The 24,492-nt window shown below is 38.9% G+C and overlaps 1 protein-coding gene across 2 annotated transcripts in view; it reads right to left on the bottom strand.

Moving 5' to 3' along the window:
* Positions 1-494: 494 nt before the first annotated feature.
* The window catches only part of pde5ab (phosphodiesterase 5A, cGMP-specific, b), a 65,970-nt gene continuing 41,972 nt past the window's right edge, over positions 495-24,492 (bottom strand). For both annotated transcript variants that reach the window (XM_072686890.1, XM_072686889.1), the window contains exons 8-21: positions 20,598-20,706; positions 19,455-19,539; positions 17,491-17,666; positions 15,568-15,627; positions 14,077-14,223; positions 10,727-10,852; positions 8,343-8,437; positions 8,098-8,185; positions 6,601-6,701; positions 6,032-6,109; positions 5,835-5,898; positions 2,827-2,901; positions 2,608-2,691; positions 495-1,527 (exon numbers count right to left, since the gene is read on the bottom strand). In XM_072686890.1, the coding sequence (XP_072542991.1) occupies positions 1,405-1,527; positions 2,608-2,691; positions 2,827-2,901; positions 5,835-5,898; positions 6,032-6,109; positions 6,601-6,701; positions 8,098-8,185; positions 8,343-8,437; positions 10,727-10,852; positions 14,077-14,223; positions 15,568-15,627; positions 17,491-17,666; positions 19,455-19,539; positions 20,598-20,706 (1,411 nt within the window). In that variant the 3' untranslated portion in view covers positions 495-1,404. The remainder of the gene's footprint in view (positions 1,528-2,607; positions 2,692-2,826; positions 2,902-5,834; positions 5,899-6,031; positions 6,110-6,600; positions 6,702-8,097; positions 8,186-8,342; positions 8,438-10,726; positions 10,853-14,076; positions 14,224-15,567; positions 15,628-17,490; positions 17,667-19,454; positions 19,540-20,597; positions 20,707-24,492) is intronic.

The raw sequence follows: 24,492 nt of genomic DNA, 5'->3' as shown, positions 1-24,492 counted from the left end.
TTACACATTTATCTGCTTTTGTTGGGATAACTGTCTCTACTGTCCAGGGAAGCCTTTCTACTAGATTTCTACTGAAGCATTGCTGTAAAGTGCTGTAAAGTTTTAGTGACAAGAGTGTTCGTGAGGTCAGGATGTTGGATGATCGTCACCTCACCTCGTCCTCAGCTCATCCCAAAGGTTCTGGATGGAGCACCAACCATCATCCCAGAGAACACAGTTCCACTGCTCCACAGCTCAATGCTTTATGCCCCTCTAGCCCAGGCCTGTCATTACATTTACCTGCTTCAGAGAGTCCTATTCTATCTTCTCTACAGGTGATAGGCAAGCTGTGTGTGTGCATTTGCACATCTGTAAGCAATGGATGCATCTTAAAGTAGCTGAATGCATTCTTTAAAATAGGTGTCCACAAACACAAATTTGGATATATAGTGCATCTGAAGACGAAGAATGGGAGGACGAGCACACTTGTGAATAATTAAATATATATTTCTCCCTTCAACAGTTTTATGCAAGGTTTTTTTTTCATGTAGACATAAGAAACCAAAGTCTCACCACATAAAACAAGACTCGATATAAAGTTAATAAATATACAAAAGACAAGTGAAAATAGTAACACAAAGTGAAAACAAATGAAAACATTCCTCTGTGAATCTGAAGTGGACGTGTTTCTTTTGCAGTTGCTTATGTTAGCTTAGCTCTATGGTGCACCGTAGTGAGAAATAATTTACGTTCTTTGTGCATCTACCTCTGTTTCGTTGGTTCAGTGAGTGAGCTACAGAAAACCCCAGGATGGGACTAAAACAATAAATAGAGCTCTGTATCAATGCCCTCACATAGGCTGTGTAGAGTCTGGAGTGACACAAATCAACCCCCTCCCCTCCGGTCTTTCTATTCTTCACTTGCTCTCTTTCATCAGGTCTCGTACTGTAAGCACTGCTATAAAGGGCCTAGAAAGGTCAAAGCGAGTGATGTCTACCCTGCTCTTGCGTACACAGTCCTTCAGTGATTGATGCTGTTTAAGTGGAAACAGTTCATTTCCAAGGCCAACAGCATTCGAGTATCATAATGCGTAAATCAGCCCTCACTTTTACAATCTACGCTAGGTTATGTTATCAACTTCGAACGAATTACCGCCACATAGACGTAGCTCAACCTCTGATTTGTGTGAAGTGGAACAAATTGCTTCAGTGCTGTTACCCCCCCCCCTCCCCCTGAGAACTAGATGGAACCAACATGATTGTACAGTGTCACAAAGGCATAACCGCATTGATTGCAAACTCATTGTGAAACTAGTACTAGTAGCAGAAGTCATGACTGGGAATTATCAGCTGCTTAAACCTTCACCGCTGATGCTTAGGGGGTACTGGGGAAAGGACAGCCTTTGTCTAGCAGTTGCAGATGGGTTTAAAGTCCTCCGTTCAGTAAGCCCGCCTCCTCGCCATGCTCAGCTAACAGTTTCCAATTCTGCCTGTTCTTCCTACAGCCCTCCAGCAGGGGGGAGCAGGAATCTGACATACCCACCAGTGTCTGAAACAGAAGAGAAGAGCAGAGGGGAATCATAAATAAGAAAGACTGCAAAATTCATTGACACACTGTAGACATTATTCAGCAGAAGGAACGGATACCAACAAATTCTCTTCAGTAAACTAATATTCACAGCACAAAGGAGATCTAGAACTGCCCTTGACTGCAGGTTTTCATTCCAGAAGTATAGTGTTAATAGACAAACTGATTAAACAAGACGAATCAGGAGAGCTTGTAGATGTCTGGAATAAGAACTTGCAGCCACAAGGGACATTTACAGAAAAAGATTGGACACTCTGGTCTAAAGCCTTCAAAAAGACCTTCAAACAAGCTAATAATAATAAATACTACTACTAATACCGATTTAAAAAGGTCTTCCGTTCACATGAAGGATTTGTTTTAGGTGACTAAAAAATGAAGTTGCTGTTGCAAAACATATCTGTTTGAAAAACGCTGACATCATAGTGTCAACTTGCTCACAGTTGTAGCTGGCTAACAAATTTAGGCTGAAAAGGCTGTAAATATTCAAATTCTCTGCTTGATCAGGAGTGTGTAGTTTACATGTGAATATTTTTAAGAAGGGTTCAGTATTTATACAGGACAATTTCCCTCCAAAATAAATATAGAGTAAAATAATTTTAATTAGTACATTGATTATTAAATATTTGTTAAACACTTTTTTGATTCATACAAATGATTAAATGTTATGTTAGGCTTGTAAACGTTTATACTAGTATTCCCTTAAAAACGTGGTTTGCTTGGCTTGATTAAATTCAATCCATGTTATGGAGACTTGCTGTTTGAACACAGTGAGAAAATTGTTCAGCTTTGTATTTAGGTCTGTTTTTGCCATTATACTTGTTCTTCAGGAATTTGACATCATCCTTTGGGAGTTATTTCTCTAACTCCAGTTAGAGGTGTTCTGCGTTCTTGTATCTCAATACGTGTGCATAGGGCCTAAAACTACACCCAGGTTTTGTAGTTAAAAGTTGCTAAAAGAAGCAAGAGGGCATAGTTTCTCACAATTATTCCCAGTTATTTCTTTTTATTTCTTAACTTAAGTGGAGAAAAAGTCCATTGTACCTCATATAACTGTGTGCAAATAGCGTCTATGAAAGACACCTGCATGCTGGGAATCTTATCACGCTTTTCTCTGTTCATCAGGTCCTAAAAGAGAAAGAGAGATAAATGCACATTTAATCAGGGATTAAGGGACGCCAGGGTATCAGGAACGCCTGATGCTGTTGACTTGGCGCCGCTGTTCAAACAGTATAATATAAAGTATGCAAGAAGTTAACTTACAATGGGTTCAATGTTCAGCTCTTTTCTTTCTTTGTCCCCTTGCTCAAAGAATTCTGTGGCAACAAGCTCTGCAATCTGAGAAGACAAGCAGACAAAAGTGTTTGGAAGAGAAGAAGCATGATTTAGGGCTTGTGGGAAATCCTCATCTTCATGCTAACCTTTTACCTAAGCTTCTTTTTTTGTCCACTTGTAGCATGGCGATTCCAAGACTCTTTAAAAGTGTAATTTCACAGCAGCCCAGACCTTCATGCCTCTTCTTTTTTGTCTCCCTTTACTGGTTCACCCTCCAGCTAATGCTACTCACCCATGACAGCTCTGCACTTCCTGCACTTTTGTGGATGGCTTTCATCACTGCACCATTAGAACATCACTCATCTGTTTTGTTTCAGGTTTCTTAGTACAGGCGATGGCAGTGACAATACACACTGAAATATTCACACAATATATTTCTAGATGTTTCATCCAATATTTTGATGATTTTGAGTAATTATATAACTCAGCTACACTGAATCCATTCAAATATGAAGCAATTCTGAATGTCAGGCTATGTCTTATACAAGCATATTTGAACTAATTGGGTATTGGATATATTAAGCCCACTATGGATCCTGTGGAACATGACAACAGTGTATATATCTGCATTCCCAGCCAATATGCTCATGTGGGGCTTACATGGGTGGACCGGCTAGATGGACATAGGCTCTTTCAGGTGGACATGAGTGGGTTTGGACATGGGATCCAGTTGGGTTTCCCAATGGGCCCCATCGTTACAGCCCAACTTTATCTCACATGGGTCCCATCTAGGCCCCATATGCAGTGTACAACCCAGATGAGGCCCAGGTTTCACCCCTCCTGGTACCATCAGTGACCCTGGTGGGTATCCACATGTGTGGCCAACATGGAACCCAATTACAAAACTTTATGGTTCCCAGTTGGGCTACCCCCTAAAGGTCCACATGGACATGCTGGCAAGAAGTTCTTGTGTTTCTACAACATTAGAGGAAGCTACTTATCCTCCAGACTTTGGCGAGTAAAATGCCAGCACCAAGCAGTTTGTCTATTTGTAATATTCTAAACATCTGATAGGAGGAACATGCTTTCTGCATGAACCCCCTCCCCCAATCGCATCAATTCCTAAAAAAATGTATAAATTCATGTGTCTACCACAACATTTTCGCAACCCTATACCACCTCATCTTCCTTTTTTAGCTCTGTCATCTCTCATGACTTAGCAGAGAGGGGGTGCTGGCTTCCTACCACAAGTAGAAGCTACTTCTAGTTCTCTCCTCTCTTTTCACTCTCCTCCTCTCTTTTCAAGTCCCCATATGCTGAGGGCATGGTCTGCCGAATCCTTCAGATTTCAACATTGTATAACAAGCAATATTTTTTTCCTTCAGGTTATTAAAACCAGTAAAAAAGACCCTATATTCCTTCACCCTTCAGTAGTAACAGACGGCACGCAAGCTTTAGTCCCAATAGCTTTTCATGTTGTCCAAAAATAGGTCAGGAAAACAGTTTGAAATTCCCTTGTGGTTCCTAGCCGAATACAGCACTAATTATGAAGCCGGATACGATAATTTCATCTTAATCAGACCTGCTTTATTAAACCGCCATCTGGGTCATGTGTTGATTAGGCAGTTGTAATCAAGAGGAAAGGCCCTAAAGATAGCTCATCTGAAGTGTGTGAGAGGGAAAAGGAGAGAGAAGATTACAAAGTGCTAATTGTTTTGTTTCCAGATAGACGCATGTTCTGTGTTCTGTGTTTTCAGGTCATTTCTATAGCTCTGAAGTACATCCTGATGTTACATCAGGGACTCCAGCTTATCTATATCTGGCTGGTTCTGTTTATTTCTGTCTGTCAGCTCTGAGCTCTGAGGTGTGTGTGTATATACATTTTGAAGTGTCCATATCATGGAAGTTATCATAATAACATATCAAAATATTCTTTACTTTTTGAAATAGGAGTTTGATGAAATGTATTACCATACATAGAAACTAAGCAGCAAATAAGGGAGCTGATGTCACACAAAAATTTGCCTTTATAAATCTGTCCATTTTTTACCCATAGTAGTTTAGCCCCAGCCATTTACACTGGAAATTCTAAGGAGTGTTTTAGCCTGGACTGCTTTTTGAACGAGGCACAGCCAGGGCAGCCAATCAGACCAGAGATCAATTAATTAGGTATGTACTTAATTATTGAGTGTCTGCCAAAACTGATCTCTGGTCTCTCCACATATTTTTTTTTTAACAAGCCATAATTCTAGAGTAAAGACTTGGCGGAAGTGTTCTTCCCCACATAGTTTTGGCAGCATGGAACAGTAGATAGTAGGTAAATGTCTGGAGGCGTTTTGAAGTGTCTCAAGCACAGTCAAAGCAGTAGAACTGCAGATTTTCATATTTGTTCATGTTTATATATATGTTCATATTTCACTGTAGAATACACACTGCAGACTTTGAACTGTTGTACTCACTACTGTGGACTGTGAATAAAGTCTATTAATGACTCAAATTGGGACATCCTTACATCTAAGAAAACCCCTAAAAAAGGCTGGGAAAATAAAATCATGCCAAGGTCAGAAGTTATATACATGAAACATGCAGGATATGGTGCCTTCAAGGTCATGAATGAAGCAGCCCTGAGCGTGTGTGTCTACTTGTGTCTATGTGTGTGTGTTCGTAAATAAAGCTGACAGGAGCACAGCTGTGCCTTCACCCACTTCTAATGAGCAAGCCTGCCTGCTAATTGCTGAACAGAGAGCACAGAGAGAGGAAGAGCAAGATGTGTGAGACAAATGAGAAGGGGAAAGGTACAAGGTGAGTGAGAGAGAGACAAGCAAGTAAAGTACAAAGTGAACATAGAACAAGAACAAGGTCATGTTGACAGACAGTCCTTCACAGTGTTTCAGAGCTTGAACTAAACACAATAGTCAGTTTCTACAGAATGTCTAAACGGTTACACAATCAGTGCCCTTGACTTTGACTAATGACGTTGCTTTCTTTACTCTTACCCTCTTTTGTACAGGCCAGGGCTTCGTAATAGCAGAGATATCGCATGCCGTCATCAGCATGGACCTACAGTGACACAAATGACGCCACAGAGTCAAAAATCTAACAAAGACCACCTCACAATTATCAAAATAAGGCAAGCAAGGTTTGTTCTGAGAGTTGTATTTAGATACCGACAGTCTGTCTCAGTCCTACTCACTTCAGCAAGTCTCTGTGGCAGTCGTCCTCCCAGACAAACTGACTGTTCTTTGTGAGTTCAAAGAACTCTGTTCTTCTCCTGCAGTCGTAGGGGGGAAACAAAGTGTCAGTTACTTTCCTAGCGACCCACAGCCTACTCGTACTCATGCCTACTCCTGATGAAAACAGTGCCAGAGAACAATCAAGGGCATAGAACACTGACTGCAAGTACAATGGCTTCTGTAACCTTATAAAAAATGTGAACATTTGAAATTTCTCCAGGAATTGGTGTTATACAGTTCTTGGAGTTTGATTTACAGTGAAATAAAAACAGGGATAAAGCGAGTAAGTGATCAAACGATTCCTCTGGGTGTGCCTTCAGCTAAACAAAAGCCTCTGCCAGACTTTTCGAGACTACCGTCATAAGCCGTGAGTACCCAAAGGGCACAGAAGTGGGCACAAACATGCCCCAGCTTGCCACATGACTCAACGCCTTATAATTGCTGTGAGAAGTCAATTATAATTAATTTGATCTGCTGCTGAGTTCTTAAAACACTTCTGACTTTTAATTCACTGACAGCTGGTACCTACTTCATGTAGACGGCCAGGTCAGTGGCCAAGATAGCCTTCTCAATCATCTTCAGTGTAGCTTTGTACTCCTCCAGAGAAAGGCTGCTTAGAATTTGATTGCCCTAAACAAGCAGAATAGAGGGACAGAGGCATACATAATACAAGCTTTTCATTTCCAAAATGAAATCAACTAGTTAATCTAGTAAATGTGTGATGTCCACTCTAACTACTGGTAAGAATGTAAGAACGTTGTGGGATCTGAATGACAACATTAAGTGTTGGAAGTGGGAAAAGTGGGAAAATAAAAAAATTGCTGCCAACAAATCTTGTCATGAATGAAAAATCAAGAATATGGAAAGCATATTCTTGGATATAAGATGTGTAAAAGCGAGCACTGTCCAGCAGCATGACTATCCTATTTAAGCGTTTAAAGAACATCCAACAGAGTAACCACTGAAACTTCTTATAAACTGTAGTGAAGAGATAAAAGTGGCGTATTGTTGTCTTCTTTTCAGCTCTATTTATCAACTGCCATATGTTTATGGACACCCCTTCTAATGAATGCATTTAGCTGCTTTAAGTTGCACCCATTGCTGACACAAATGCTCCACCCGAAATTTTAGGATGAGCTGGGGATGAGGTGGGGTGGTAATCACCCAACATCCCAACATCCCGACCTCAATAACGCTTTTGTAGCTGAATGCAATCAAATCCTTACAGCAATGTTCATGTACAGCAAGATCTAGTAGATCTAGAAAGCCATGCCTAGACAGTAGAGACAGTTACTCCAACATAAGCGGGATAAACTCTTAAACACTTGATGTCAGAAGAAGCGATGAATGAGCAGGTGTCCCAGTACTTTTGTGTGTCCATTTAGTGTATGTCATTAGCTGAGTGGATGGTCTGCGTTTTCCTCTAAACTGTATGCGGTGCTGCCAATACCAACAAACTCACCACTCACTCACTTCCATACAGGGACATTTTGACCTCCTGACCACACCTAATGTGTATTGCAGATGACTGAAAATGGGCCTTGTGAAAGTTGTCCCCCTAAGAGATTCTTTTGTATTTATTTGGACAAATTGTTTGCACAAAAGCTGTGGCTGCTGTAGGACTGATGACCAGCTTCTTCTGAAAAGCCAACCATCATGAGGGTATTTGGACTGTGATTTTAGATTTATGTGTTCTGCACATGTGTTTTCAGCAGGGCAGATCTTTTACTGTGTCCTGATTAGGTCTTTTTGAAGAAATAACTTGAAAAGTTATTCAGGGACTAATAGCAACATTTGTTCTTCTGCAGAATAATCAATGAATATATAAATCAGTTATGGAAATAGTGATTAGTTGCAGCCCAAGACATGTGTCAGTAGAGCAGTGCTCAAGCCCGCTTGTACTGAATCTAAAATTGTCTGTTATCTATCAGGTCTTTAGGCGTTCAGGTTTTTCTACAGAGCAAGTGATAGCATACAGAATGTTTGCCATTTTTCCATCATTATGACTGAATCAAGTGGTACTTACTGGACTGTTGAGAATCATGAGGCACTGGTCGAAGTGATGATGCTCCATAATGGAGTGGCAGTAGAGCTGGGCCAGAGGATGGTCACTCCTGTTTACACAACAGACTGTTAGAGATGTTTTATCCTTCTCTGTTTAGTTTGCTATTCCTGTGCTTGACCTTTGCCAGAGTGCACAAATCAGGCAACTCACAACAGCAGACTTCTTTGTCATGTTGGACACCAACAAAAGTGCTAGCACAAACAAACCTCTTGATGAATGAGTTGTTGACGCCTCTGTGGTCCAAATCGTGACTTAATGTTGCAATCATCAGGGCCAAAATCTCCAAATCACTCAAGTTATTCTGTTGATAAGAATAAAAAAATGATTATTTTTCACTGTTAATTATTTATTAGCCAGTGCATTAGCCATTTCTCCCTGAATGGCAACTGCCATTCGAGTGATACTGCAGTATTTGCTACTTCTAGCTTTGACTGATTAAATATGCATTAGGTCAAATTTTATTACTCAACATTACTTTTCACTTTTTTAGGATTTCCCCCGCCCAATCTTTCCTCTGAGTTTAGTCATTTCAAGTTCCCAATCAGGAGAGTCGCAGAAAGCATGTGCTACATCTTTCTGAACTGCTGCTGCGATGGGGGAGGGGGGGGGGTGGTAGAGAGAGACCCATCTAATCCACTCAGAAAGAGCCAGGCCAATTGTTGTCTCTCTGGGACTCCTGGCCACAGATGGTTGGTGTGCTTATGTGTTTCTGAAATAGCTTTTACACCCAGCCCCCCACTTTAGATGAGCACCAAGTTCTTGCTTGTAGTGACAGCATCCTAAATCTGGTAAATGAAATACATGCTTAATTGTCTGTAGACAGCAACTGACTTGCTCAGTCCACGACTTTCCACTTTTTTCTTCCCAAGGTTCCCTTTGTTTGCCTTACTAATGTGGTTTGGGCCTTTGTCATGTTTGTCATTTCAGTGACAGCTGTTTTTGCCAACTTGTAAGTCCAGCAGAGGCTATTAGTGGAACTGCCTCACCTGTCTGGGTGAATTTTCAAACATCTTTATTGACCAACGTGATCAAAGGCCTCACAGCTTGTTGAATGGCACTTTAGGATAATGGCCTTAAACATACTGCTAAAGTACATGCTGCATATTTCAAGAAACTGGATATTCCTGACTGGACAATTTAGTTCTCTGAACTGCACTAAAACAAAAGGTGCACTGTGCTGGAGCAATGCAAAAGACTGCCACAGAAAGTGCGACTCTGAACTGGACTAAGCGGATAAAAAGATGATGATGATGATGATGATGATGATGGTTCCCCTTTTTTCTCTTCAATGGGTTCTTATTTAAAGAAACATTTTTGTAAATGAGATGTTTTTGAGGGTGAAGAACTGCGGCCGTTTAAAAGTTTTTTAGCAATTCAAGCTAATAACCATGCAGAGATATTTAGGTTCAAGAAAATAAGCTTACATTTCAGTTTGTGAAGACAAGACTGAAAACAGCTACACTTACACACCTGCTAGAGTATCACCAGCAGTGTGGGTTGCAGACTTTTGTAAATGTATTTATGTCCAACTAAATGGAATAAGCTAAAGACAATTTTACAGTTTGTGCTCTGATTGACCTAAAGCGATGACATTTTGTATAGCTTGAACGGACATGGACAATGGCTTTTATTTCCAAGCAAATTTAGATTTTATATTTTGTTACAAACAGTAGTCTAATGTAAATAAATGCCTAGGTTTAATATGATGAGTAATGTCTTATATGTAGCCATATGATTTGCTTCAGCTTTGTTGTCAGGCAAGCTCTGATAAAGATAACTTGCAGTCAAGCAATTCACATTCACATTTTTAGGTAGTGGTAAATCAACTGCATTTTTGTTTCTTCTTTGGAATCTACAGAAGGGCTGTGGTTCCTGTAGAGTTTACCCAATATAGACATATTGTTGTAAATGCTCTCAAATTAAAATGTACAACCTGCACTTTAACTTCATAATAACTATCATTTCAAATCAAATGTGCTCAACACAGAGCCAAAAGAACAATACAATGTCAGGGGCCAACTACAAAACTGCACTGCTCTGCCTATTCTATGACTAACAATCATTGCCACTATTCTCAAAATGCATCTTAGTGTTCACATCATCTTAACAAGCAGAGCGAGTGTTCACTGTGATGTTTTGATCTACCCTTTAGGAATCATTTTTGTGCCACAGTCTTGATCTTGGTCTTAAATATATTAACCCTGATACAATATTCTTCTAGCATGGGGATGACAGAGTTGAGTTTATATAAACTGATTAATGTAAAAGTTTTTTATTCAACAAAAGTGGTGCCCATTATGCTTTACCTATAGATAGCTTATATAAATAGCCTAAAAAAGTGCTATTCATAAAAAGAAGCAGAATAGTAAACATTTGAATGTGACTGATGTAAATAAGACTTCAGTCCATGATTTAAAAAACACATCATGAATACAGAGATCTTCCCTAGTTACTTTTTAGTGATAATTAAGCACACGTGTTAATAGCTGTTGGACACTGTAAATGAACACTGACATGCTAGGCTGAAAGTCTTTAGTACTAAAAAGTATGCAGCGCTCTGTTGTTTGTTTTGTCAGTTAGCTGCACTGACCTGTAACCTGCCAGATTTGAGTATGGCGAACATGCACTGTGACGTGTTGAAGGCATGCCGCCAGTTATGATAGGCCACATTCTTCCTGTAGTTCTTCTTCACGCTTAAGATCCACTGGCACAGGCTCTGAAAACAGTAAACAGACAATAACCGGCTGAAAGCATGCAGAAGAGAAGAAAATGATGGGAGATCATTTGAGAGCAGGAACACAATTAACCAAAACGCTGGTGGCTATTTTTTCATCATCTGATGGAAAAAGGCCAATTCAATTTGCTGGCCCTTAGAATTCAATTGTGAACCAAGAAAATTGATAATCGAATTAATTTTCTTTATCAATCGACTGCTCTTCTTATCTCTGAAGGAGAGCAAGGCTAAGCTAACCAAAATAACACCAATGTGCAATGACGACATTGTCTTTTTTTTTTTTTTTTACTGTTCATTAGATTGGGTCACTGATTATTTAATGTGAATGGCACAGTAGCTTATGCACTTGGAATTTAACCAACAGTCATCAGCAATCAACACAACATGGTAGGTGTGTTTTGGGCTAAAGATAACAAAAGACACATAAGGCAATATGTATTTATCAGTAATAATCAGTAATACAGATCTGTCCTTTGCCTTTAAAGCAGGACTTGCCTATGCTATCAGATTTACCCTTGTTAAGGACAGCAGCCATTACAACTGAATACTATTTAGATCATGGTCATCAGCAGTAAAATACATTTTTAGCACTCTTTAAGTGCACTGTATCATAATACATTTATAGTATATAAAGTAATAGTATAAAGTAATAGCATGCTTGAGTCAATTCATGTTATTAGTTCTAATATGGGCAAGTATCTGATGTCCTTTAAAGTTGAAAGGAGTCAATGCATAAATGAATGAACTAGAATCAATACTGCAAGACTAGGCAGCTTTTCATTTTTTGCTGTTTAAAACTGAATCCAAAAAAAGTTCAATATTCTACTATAAGTTAATAAAAACAGCTCTTTAAACTCAAAGTTCAGTGGAAAGACCTGGAACATCAGAAGCTAGTTCAGTTTTTAGGTCAGTTGGCATATTTAAAAAATGGCATCGTTAGCTTGGCTCTCAGTGGGCGGTCAGTCACCGTTGACTGAGCTGTGTGTGATTGATCTGGATGCAATGCCAGGGTGGTCAGAGAGCTCCTGCTTTCACTCACACAGAGCGGGGTAAGTGCTGCCTAAGAAATCAATAAAAAGCCTGTCTTTGTGCCCCATCTGTGGGCTGTCTCTCCTGGCATCAAGGGCCATAAAAGGAGCTTGTTCAAGAGCTCCAAGCACATAGTGAACTGCAGAACTACACTGTAAGTATAGTCAGATGGTCAGAACCATGGACTTCGTCTAGCAATTATGGACCAAATTAAAGGAGAAAGTCCAGAACTCCGTTTGTTAGCAAGGATATACCAGCTTGGATACTGTGTTAAAGTTGTAAAACAATGAATACACATTGTATGTATGTCTGGCATTGGCACTGCCCATTTTTGCCTAGCCAGTTATTACTGAATAACAGTGTAGACTAGAAGAAGGCGATAAGGAGCTATTGACGTGTCGTCACGTATTAGTGCTTTTCCCACAACCATATTTGTTTTGTTTTTATGTGCAAATTACATTCTGAGGAATGTTCCTCTAACTCAATAAAATGTTCTAGAAATGTTGGGTGAGGTTGATGTAATGTTCTTGTAAAGAAACAAATAAATAAGACGCTCTGGCAACAGTCTAGATTCACAAAAGAGTTTTTCCCATATATAGTCCTATATATAGTCCACTCAGGCCAGTTTTATCATTTAATTTACTGACAGTTCATTAATATGAAGCTCTTTCCTTTCCGTTTTGCATGGTATTGTGGGAAAATAGTGTCCATTGTTACCAGACTCATCTATGACACTTATCTATACTATATATTGCCAACTAAAAACTAGTTCGAATTAGTCAGTAGAATAAAAGATATGGATATGTACGTTAAGGTTTAGTATTTCATCAACATTTTTATTTCAAATCCATTTAATTTTCGAGTGAAATTGTGGTGGGTCTTGGAGCAAACATGAGGAAATGAGGGGAAAAATACAATTTTGATGGGTAAAAAAAAAAAAAAGACTTTTTTTTTAAACTAATGACCTCGGGAGAATCATCTTGAGATAATTAATTACAAAGACACTGTTTTAGTGCTCACTAACAGGTATTGGTATATTACACCAGAGAGTCATTTGAAACGTGTTTTAAAACAGATAGGCAGCAAATAAGTAGTGTTTTGGGTGTTACTGGCGCACTTTAGCGTAAATAAAACAAGCCTGGTTGACTCGCTTCAGGGTCTGTCTGTGTGTCAATGAGTTTTATACAGTCATGTGACTCAGCACTGAAACAATGTCTTTGTATATGAGACCAGGTTCTAGGTAAACTGCTATAAAGTAATCAGTGGTCAGTGCTACTATTCTATGATTAGTATAGTAAAAATCATTGAATGAACTTGTAGCACAACTGGGTGGGTGGGTTGATGGGGGTGGACTTGATCTCAACTGGAACAAACTCTAACTTGCTATGTGTCCTTTCCAACAGCCTCAGACTAAAAGGCTTCGGAGGCAATTTAAGATGTGACATTTGATTGTATAACTAGTTTATGTGACATTTGCATTTCCATTTTTATTACTACAAAAATAGTTTCGATACTAAATGAAAGATGACACCGTACAACAGTTTCAACTCTATCACCACATCCACTGCAGTTCCAGAGACTTTTACATAGTTTTTATTATTATTAATGAAAGTGGTAGTAGTATTAGTAGTATCTAAGTGCATCAGGACACACTGACAGATGTAGAAAAAAAGACAATAATAAAAAGGCTTTTTCTTCCAGCAGTTTGTAGGCATGTCCTAACACTGGACTGGACATAGAAAGAAACATTACCTGAGCTGAAGTTTCACCATAAAAATGTCTAATAAAGCAAAAGTAATTTTTTTTTTTTACAACAAAACAATTGTTAGCTGGGATTTTGTAGGTAATTAAAACTGTGCAGATGCCATCAGCATTATGGCAAAAGCTTGTCCAAACTGAAAAAAAAAATCTGCAGAGCCGCCCAGGCAGTTGGAACAAAATCATGGGATAGATTTGTACTTTCTGGACCTGAATGTTTCATTTTTAGTTATGCAATATTTTGTGGGTGGAGCATAGATAGGTCACTTAACAGAGACATATATGACTAATATTCTTTTTCCTTTTTTTTTTTAAAGTTTTTTACATTTTGGTGCCTCCTGTCCTGCTGTGTTTGTTTACCTCCCTTTTATTTCCTGGTTTATATAAAAGATCCTGAACTGATCAAAGTGAGCATGTACCTTGTACTTCATCTGGAAGTTCTGCACAAGCTTGAGGTCCACAAACATGCGGATAGCAGCCTGGGTGGTCTCAGCATCTGACAGGTCAAAGTCACTGAAGCTGAAGTCTAGCAGTCTCAGTGACTGAGCTGAGGGAACAGTGGCTGCCTTTTGACAAAGAGACATGAACACAAGTATTTTAGGATTAAAACACACGTATGTATGGTTTTAAAAGTAAAATTCATTTAAATACATTTGGGTTTGTGATGCTCCAACACAGAGTCATTTACGTTCACATTACAGATACACAAACACACACTCACTCACACAGACTACATAAACAGACTATCAACCTCCAAGACCAGGGAGCTCTGTCTGTAAGGCATTAATAATCAATGAGCTGTGATCAGCATTGTTTGAGGCGCACAGGATGAGCATTTAGCTGTGCTCGGCTTGTCTCTCTAACAGAGAGCAGGGGCTTTCACGGCAGTAAATCCTGTCTGTGCTGCACTCAGTCTTCTTAGCCTCCTAGTTTATTTCATCCCCAGGAGAAATAGCCGTCAACTGCACTGTGAGCAGACAAAGCCAAGACGCTTTTTATTCTACTCTAATTCATGATCAAATCTATCCTGTGATAGAGTCTAGAATATGTATTGCATTTAACACAAAATAACGATTAATCCACTACCTATTTGTATTCATATAAACAAACTAATGCTGACCAGTAATGCGCAGTAATTTCCTGTAAAGAAGGATATTTGTTCTGTGATGAAATGTATAAAACAGACAGATGCCCTGTTTTAAAATGATTCAAAATGAAAAGAGCTTAATTATTATGTTCTGGTGCTGATCTGAGATCCTGGCACTAGAATACTGGCACTTTTAAGACAGACAGAGTGGAATGGGGTCTCTTTACTGGCTGATTTCTCTCGCTACTTAATCAGTCTTTAGTCTTCTAAAGTGGTTGCTCAGAGTACAGGGTCTGAGCAGTTTATGTCCTACAAAGTATTTTATGTAAAGGTGATTAAGAATGGAAAACTGTATTTTCCCTTGTGTAGCTAAGTAATGAGAATTTGGTACTTGACTAAAAAAAGACTACAAGGGGTAAAGCACCACTCAGAGAAGGGCCAACCAGTGGAGGGCTGGGGGAGTTCCACTCAATGCATGGAGGCTAGCCCTACTAGGCCCTACCACAATCTCTTCATTTAGCTAACCATACACTGTGCAAACTGAATACCGGGAGGTCACAGAGGACAAGAAACACTATCCAGTAAGACTATAATGCAATAAAAGGAAGAGCAGCGTGATTCCTTCTGAGGATTCCTCTAGGGCTAGGCAATATATCATGCAATGCATCTGAGCATTTTCCTCCTGACCTTTAATAAAATTCATCTCCAATACCTGGTAAACCTAATACCTAGTCAAGATGCTGCTTTAGTGAAGTATTAATACGGATGTGTGTTTGGTGGGCCATGGGTCAGGTAGAGATAAATGAATAAAAATGTAATTTACCGCAGTTACCTGGAGCGCCCTCGTCTCCTCCTCCGCAGCGGAGGCATGATAAGAGAGAACCTGAGAAACACACACACATACAAACACATGCACATACATGAAAAGCTGCATCTTTCCTCTTTAACTGAGCTGGGAAACAAATGTTTATTAAAGGATGATCTGTTTATTTCATGGGGTTCCTAAAAACTAGCCAGTGAGTCGATTCAAGACTTTTACTGATGTAAATATGTACCCGTAGCATGAAAGTCAGAATTGTACATGCTGCTTTTTAAATCATGCTCAGTCAAACAAATCTGTCATGGTTTCCAAAGTTTCCACAGCCCAGCATCCTTTGAGGCTAACCCTGTAAATTGGTTTTCACACTGATGTCTTAGGGATTGTTAGTAACACAGAAGCAGAGTGAGGAGACAGGTACGAATGAGAAACTGTGACAGAGAGAGCGAAGGCTTCAAGTGAGTTGCTGCCATTCTGTCAGCTGCAGGAGAGTGCCTGTCACGACGGCACCTCTGACTGTGACAGCTCCAGAATGGAGAGATCAGAGGAAGCGGGACGGATCTAGCCTGGAGTGAGCTGCCTTTGAATGGGAGTTTGTGAGCAGAGCTAGAATAGTACAGAATACAGTAGTGATGTGTCCATCATTTCTACGTGCATAAAATTTAGTATTACCCTGAGATCAACACTTTAACACCACTTTGACACTTTGAGAACAGCAGTCGAAAAGTTCTGCACCATCCTCAATTCATCATCATATATTTGCCATTTAATATAGGTTTGAAATACTGATTAAATTGAAACATCTTTTAAGACAACTTAACAATCATCTGTCAATGTATAATAATAATAATAGAATAATCATGATATAATTCTGATATATTTGTATTACATATACTCTCATCTCAAGTAAACTGAAATACATTGTGTGATGTTGTATATCATTGCTGTTTTTTCACTTTTTGACATAATGTGAATTTGTACTTCATATTGTGTCACAACATCATCAGGAGTGGACCAATAAGAATGATCCACAATCTTTCTACATTCACTTTCATTAAAAGTTAGGAGGGTTTTTTATTCTACTATAATGTGGCCATTTTTGGAGCTATTTTAGCTGGAGCTGAAACTATAGCACATCATGTTTAGGCTGATTGTGTACGAATAACTAGTCTGGCAGGAAAATTTACACACACAGGTTTGGTACTTATATTTTGGTATTGCTATTTAGGTGATCAGTAACCGGTGGGAGCACATTAGCTGATGACTAGCCTTGCTTTGGGTCAGTCCTGTCCAACCTAAATTTAACCTTGGGCACTAAAATCAGTTCATATTCACTTAAATCAAATTCATATTTTACTAGTAAATGTGGGTCTCTTTATGTCTGGTGAAAACCTGATACTGCTTTTGAAAACAAGAACCTCATTCTCGATTGTAAAGCATAGAGGTGGTAGCGTGATGGTTTGTTGCCATTGTGGGAACTGTGAATTATGCTCTGTATCAAATAAAAAAAATGTCAATGTCACCTGTCCATAAGCTGAAGCTGCAGTGCAGTTGGGTCATGCATCAAGACAATGACCCAATGCACACAAGTCTACCTCACACTGGTTAAACAATCCTAAATTATTTTTTTTTTTTGCAATGGCCTAGACAAAGTCCTGACCTAAACCATTTTAAAACATTGTGGAAGGACCTGAAATGAGTAGTTTATACTCAAAAGCCAACAAATGTCCCTGAGCTGTATATATTGTATACACTTTTTTCAGCGTGGTATCTAACACATTCATGTAGACAGGCTCTAGTGAGACATCTGAGTTTGAGTTTGGTAGCTTTGTTTGCTGTGGGTCCTTCCTGAAACCTTGTTGGTCCCTCTTCTGGCTTTTGTTGTTTATTTATATGCTATTTAAATAAAAAGAAAGCAATTGGACTGACCTCAAGTGTGACCTCCTGCTTGGCCATGGCCCTCTCCACAGTCTCATACATCTGCGTGTTCTGGATGCCCAGCCCACAAAAGATGGCAAAGGCCTCTAGAAACTGCTCATCATTCCGATTAAAGGCCTTTACCTCACCTGTGGCTTCATCCATCTTGTTCACCAACTGACAGACACCTTCACAAGACAAGATGATGAAACAATGTTTATCCAGATGTGTTAAGCATATTAAATGATGTGTAGTGAAACCCATGTGATGTAAGGCATTTCTTAAACATACTGTTAGAACAGTATGTTTAACCCCTTTAAACAAAGCCTATGGCCTGCATGCGGCCTGAAAGTGTTATTACAAACTTCTATTACTGAAGAATAGCCCCACCAGTTTGTACAGAAGTCCCTGTAGTTAATGAATAATAGGCCTTAGTTTGTAATAAGCCTTGGAGTGTAAAGGGGTTAACAGAACACTGTCTATATCCATAACTGACAGTCCAGCAAATTATTCACTTTATCATCCTCACCAAAGAGCATGATGATTATCCCTCTCTCTATCACTGCATATTCAAAAGCTGTTAATTACATGAGGTCAATATAATAAAATGGCCCAAAAACCCAGACAGAGCGACAGAGCATCTGCAGCTTTGTACCTAAGGGTACGGAATTTCCAAGCAAATGGAAATGACAGGCTAAAATATTCAAATTTATTCAAAGCGTTTATAGAAGCGCTTGTACTGGTGCATCCTAACTCACTCTTCTGTGAAGACTGAGAGCGGGAGGAAATCGGTTTCATTTGACCAGCATCACAATGGATGGTACTTTCTGTGTAGCTGACTAATGATGTCACTTGAAAATGCATGAGAAACCACACAGATCACAGAAGCGATCTATCATCTACACGGTGAGCGAGGTCCAGGCAACTCAGAACGTGATGTTTCATCAAGTACTGCAGTTTCATTTAGGATTTAAACTTGAGGCCTTCTAAAGAAGGTATACCTTGTGTTATGGAGTAATACAGTCAGACGCATGATGCAGGAATGCTCCTATCTGAATCAGGCATATTTTAACGGATTGGGTTTCAGCTATTTTAAGCTGAATCTACCTCTGATCCTTTGTTTCTTTTATGCGCTTCATTTCAGCACTCTTGTACAGACATCACAAACAACCGAGTAGTACAGAGGGTTTCAGAAGCCTTCAAAGCAGCTCAGATGCCAGCTGCGTGGGTCTATTTTACAGAACATAAAAAACATGGACAAAAGTATTGGGACACCTGCTCATTCATTTTCAGTTTCTAAAATCAAGAGAGTTTATCCTGTTTTTGTTCAAGTAACTGTGTCTACTGTTCATGCAAGGCTTTCTACTACATTTTGGACCACTGCTGTGGGGATTTGATGGCACCACCCAGCATCATCCCCAACTCATCCAAAAAGTATTGGGTGGAGCACCATTCATCATTCCAGAGAACGTAGTTCCACTGCTCCACAGCTCAATGCTTAGGGGCTAGATGAACATGAACCTATTAGCACCATGCCTAATGCCAGGGGGCTGGAGGAGTGTAAACCCTATGCGTGTGCATGTGCACATCTATGTCAGTAAAGAGTGATGGAAACTTAAAGTAACTGAATGCATTCATTAGAAGGGGTCTACCAACATTTGGATCTACTGTGCATTTAAAAATAAAGTGGTTTTACTTCACCATCAATTGGCAGCCTCACGTATTTTACCTAAATTGCATAGTAGTGTTATCTAGTATTACCTGTATTATCTGTATAAAGATCAGCTTGGTTAATGGCAGTCAATGGCAACATTTAAGGTATTCAGACTGAGTCAGAACGATGTTAGTCACACTTGAAATTAAATGGCATTTAGACTAGATTGAGGAACTGATCCTTGGAGATCTTTGGAAAAATGGGATTAAGCATGAATTGGACACTGTTGAAACTGTATAAAATGACACTTCTAATAACATACCAATAACTTTGTCCTTTTTTCCATTCCTGATTGGTGTGCATAACAAACTCTTCACGTGATAGTTTGGAGAGTCTGGATTCTCACTCTGGAAAGAAGAAAATCACATCCATTCAGCTAAAGAGGCACCAAAAGAGTCATATTCAAATAATCTTCTAAAACACACACAACCAGGACCCTTTTGTATTATTGTCAAGATCTGTCTGCTATATTTGGTTACTGCTATATTTGTTATGAATGTCTTGTTTGTTTGTCTGTTCATTTAATTGCAATTAACAGCTTGATAAAAAAAATGGTAGAGAAGGAATTTATAGGGTGTAAGATGGGGGGAGGGGGGGGGGTCAGACATATTCCTTCACCCTAAATTCAACTCCACATATAGACATCCAACCAAATTAGTATTTCTTTGCCTAAGGCATTTGGCCCATATTACTCAAGGGCAGTGTTGGCCGGCACTGGCGTCTGCTGGCCAATGCATCAGAGCCGGGTACACAACGTTTTCCTTCCAGCTCGTTGATTGCCTGGAAATATACTCTTTTTGCCGGTTGGAAAAAGAGATGCTGGATGCTGGATAACATTTTTTATATTTTAGATCATAAGAATGTTTTAATTCTACTTAGCTTTAATTATATTCATCATACTCCTTATATAAAAAACCCAAGTCATAAAAAGCCATGTTTCAAGTCCAGCACTGGTGTGTGTTCAGCAGAAGCCCCTCCTCTTCCTCCTCTCAATTTACTCTGGTAGGAAGCAGACCGTCTAATTTTGATTGCTGTTTTTGGTTTCCATGAAAGATGGCAAATGAGAGTCCTTTTTAGAGTTTTAAGAATTGATATCCTGCCTTTAATATATATTTTTTATTTTATTCAATGTATTGAAATAATTACCACCTTATTCAATGTATTGAAATAACTACCACCTTATTTCTCATTCAAGCTGCTTTAGATTATGCTAAATCTTCATTATGATTTTCTTTCATAACAATATTAAATATTTATTTGTCATATTCAACTATACTATTCATTTAAAAAGACACCTATCCTTTGTACATTTCCAAATTTTCACAAAAATGTCTCTGAGAAATATGTGTGAAAATCCCCACAGTGGGATTGCCCATTGGGATATGGGATTTCTTTGCAAACTCACAGTCCAAGGAAATCGCTGGTCTTTAGTGACATCAAAAATGTTGAGTGGCTCCATGGTGTTCTTCACGTACTGAGCGTACATGTAGTTAATCTTGCTCACATCACCGTCCCTATGGGATCAGAAAGAAAAACCTAAAAAGGTTTGTACAACAGCAACACTAATACAACCTTGTGGAAAGCAATGTACTTTAGCATGTGCAGTTCTGAAGATTCCAGTAGGTTATTTACTTTGTTTAAAGGTCCTGTCTCATGGAAATCAATTTTTCCATTTTTTGAAAAAGCTTGAATTACATTATTTGTTTTAAAACATAGAATTCCCTACAGTCCATATGTGGAAACTAAGCAGCAAAACCATTCATTATTTTTGTGCTGAATGAGTTGACAACCTCACATTTTGTATTACTTATGTTGGCTTATGCAGCCCTGAGCACTTCACTCTTCCCATTCAGGCTGATCTAATAAAGACAATTTTAACCAGGACTACTTTTTGAATGAGGCACGCCACAGGGCAAAATCTTAGAACTGAGCTTGTTGGCATATTTCAGTTTTCAATATACAGTAACAAAAACAGCCTGTTCAATACTAAGACCTGTTCTGCATACACTACTTCTGTGGGACAAGACTGACAGGGTGGTGTGACATGCAATGGCTTGCACATTCAATGTCAATTCCATGTCCCAAATAAATGGTTAAATCAGTAACCTCAGAAAATGCTTAAAAAAGTAATTGTGCACCATTGAATATTATTTGAAGCCTGATTAATCAAAAAGTCTGTTGCACAACTAGTGTTTTGCTTGACAGCGAAACAACAAATAACAGAAACAGTAAATTTGTCATTACTGCAACACAGAGTTTGAAGGTTTATAAAAACAACTTTAGAACTTTAACTATTTAATGTTCAGTTTTAGCCCAGAAAGCCATTCGCTTTCCATTATTTCAGCATAATGCGTGTGTGTGGAAACTGAGAGTGTGAGGGAAATCTAAGCAGAGCGTGCATTGTAAAAAAAGGATTTGCATGTGTCCTGCATTCATCCGTAAGAGACTGTGACAATTGACAGTAAAAACTTCCAGATTTGATCACTTCCCAGTCATTTTTGATCATTTCTATTGGTCCATTCTTAATGAAACTGTGACACAATATAAAAAGCAGATTCACGTTATGTCAAAAAGTGACATATTGCATATTGTAAGTAATTTTAGAGAATTTCTATTGGTCCGTTTATCATCAAATCATGAAAAAAGCCAATGTAAAGAACAAATGCCAGATTAAATTCATGTCAAAAGTTTAAAAAAGGACAAGACAGCTGTACATAAGTGGACGTTGATACAGAAAAATGTAGGATTTAAGCCTTTTAAATATCTATTTAACTACTCTGCTAAATATAAGTAATGCTTTTTTACATCCATTTTGAGACATTTCCACAAACAGTTAAATTATGAGCTTTGATTAAAGCAAAGCGCCGATGTAAGCCCTACGCGACAGCAGCCAAAAGCAACCAGCTGTATGTTTTCTTGTTATGCTACTGGAATTCGTAACGAGCAAGTTTCCCTGAAGCATTCCAATGAGAAACACGCGCTGTTCTCTGAAAGACTTATGATCTGCAGAAACATTCTTTCATAAGCTTGCTCTTCTAATTGGGAACATCCTTAAAACAAACATTCACTAAAAGGAAGCAGCCCAGAAACTGGTCTACGTACTTTCAGTACAGTAAAATGCTTCAGGATCTGGTTTCCTGATACATGAATGATTGAGGAGGTAATGCTGGCTCTTGAATAAGTGATTTTTTATCACTACCTATCTCTGCAGGCACGCTTGGAATCCAACCTAATGTTATCAGTGAGAAATCCAGTAGTTCACAGAGTCATATTCTGTTTGGCAGATTCCCCCTAAGAGCAACAAACAATGGTTCTTCAAACTGAAGTGGTTTCATATACACAAATAAACCTACTCTATTTGGCTTATGGAAGTATATAAGCATCTGCACAAAGGTAATGTGTAAAGGAATGTAATAAACAGCAAAGAAAACAGCAGTGAATGTGTAAACCCTCTGATGTGAAATCCATTAGATATCAGAATCCATCTGTCTGCTTCTCCTTCTTCTACTCAGACTCTCCCAAACTCACTCGTTCTTTATTATCCAGCTTTTAAGTAGAAAATGATATATCCTAAGGCAAGAAAATGCTACTTTTTCAATTTGGGATTGTGCTTTTTTAAATACTGTAACACCTACTAAGATTCTGTTTTTCCACATGTTGGATCCCCAACCACATGTGTGAGTAATATAGCTGTCAAAAAACAGCACTTGCGGCTTAAATGGAGCGCCGGCATCAAAAACACACAGCCATCTACGTGCAGTTTGGGAGCGTGTTCTGTGCCTCTGTGAAAAGCCTCGGACGATTTCCAAAAGAAAGAAAATCCCTCCACCCAGACAGGTTAGCCTAAGCAAATTGTGATTAAGCACCTGTCAAAGGCACTTAAGAGGAGCTCTTGGTTCAAGCCAAGGTGTACTCCAACAAGGTTATAACCCTTCTGTCTGAACGTTTTCGTTCAAGAGAAAGCTAAAAAGGCTTTGCGCTATGTTACCATTGTCTGCATGAGATAAATATGCCATGGGCATAGTCTGAGAAAGACATGCAGGCACTATTCATCTGCTTAAAGTGCAAAGAAGCAGTGCTTTTATAATGTGGGGCTGTAACGATACACTGACTCGTTATTTTTAACAGAATTCACTAAAGATGATTCTACCCACTTCCAACATAATCTTCTAATTAGACTTGAACTGGGCAGTGGTTGGAGTGTGACACTCCTCAATGACATGACTTACTGCAGTGGGCTGTTGACAATACAACTGAATTTAATATCACAATTAATTAAATGCCCAATTATTAGATTTCAGAATGCATTCATACTGTGATATTGTTGTATTGTAACACCACAACGTTTCTGATGCATTTCCATACAATTAGTAAAAGGCTAGCAAATTGCCCCAAATGCTTCATTTGTAATGCCAATAGACATACAAGGAATTGTATGGAGCCACGACAACTAATTATCATTATTAATAACATTGATAATAAAAATATTCCTGCTATTGACTACAAACTACGAAAAGCTTGATGCTGTCTGAGCTTTCTATTTACATGACTTGACTAAAAGGTGAAAAATAAAGATATTAAAAATCTGAGTTGTGCTCAAATTAAAACCTCAAAAATATGTGAGTTTAACATCATCATCTAAAAAGAGAATGTCCTGTGATCTGAGTAAAACGAGAGTAAAAAGAGATCACCTGACATGCCAGCATTGTGGATTAAACACTTAAAGCCCAGCCCAGCATTCTGATGACACAGTAAAACCATAATCAGGGGTTAACAGTATGTCATAAGCCCTTGTCAGATTGGCTTAGTTTATCAGGAGGTCATCTGTGATGAAAATATCTCGCTTGGTAATAAAACAGCAATAAAATGACTACCGAACAAGCAAGTTTTAAGTACCCAAATGTTTGCACCTCGTGGTCACATGGTCACACTCCATTTACCACACAATGTGTAATTGACTCTATTTTATGTTCTCTACCTGATAAGGCTCTCCAGTGTAAGAGTTGGTAAGTATGGTTGAGTAGCTCTTTCAAAGCATCTGTTTTCATTCTGCATTATGGAATATCTCTGATGAATATGTGCTCACAGACTACATACAGCATGTAGCAGTGGCTACAAACCTTTTCTTCCAATGTGAGGCTGCACTTGCCTGGAAAATCACTGAGATATGTATCCAGAGTGGGACAAAATAATCAGACCACAGTATTCAGAGTTCAGTGAAAAACAGTAGGTCATTCAGGCAGTAATTTTCTCACAGGAGAAGAGAGAAAAACACAGGCACGGCTGATCCAGACAAAAAC

Source organism: Salminus brasiliensis, chromosome 9 (genome assembly GCF_030463535.1).
Source record: "Salminus brasiliensis chromosome 9, fSalBra1.hap2, whole genome shotgun sequence".
Lineage (NCBI taxonomy): Eukaryota > Metazoa > Chordata > Actinopteri > Characiformes > Bryconidae > Salminus > Salminus brasiliensis.
Note: the sequence above shows the minus strand (reverse complement) of the source record. Positions and strands in the feature narration are given on the sequence as shown.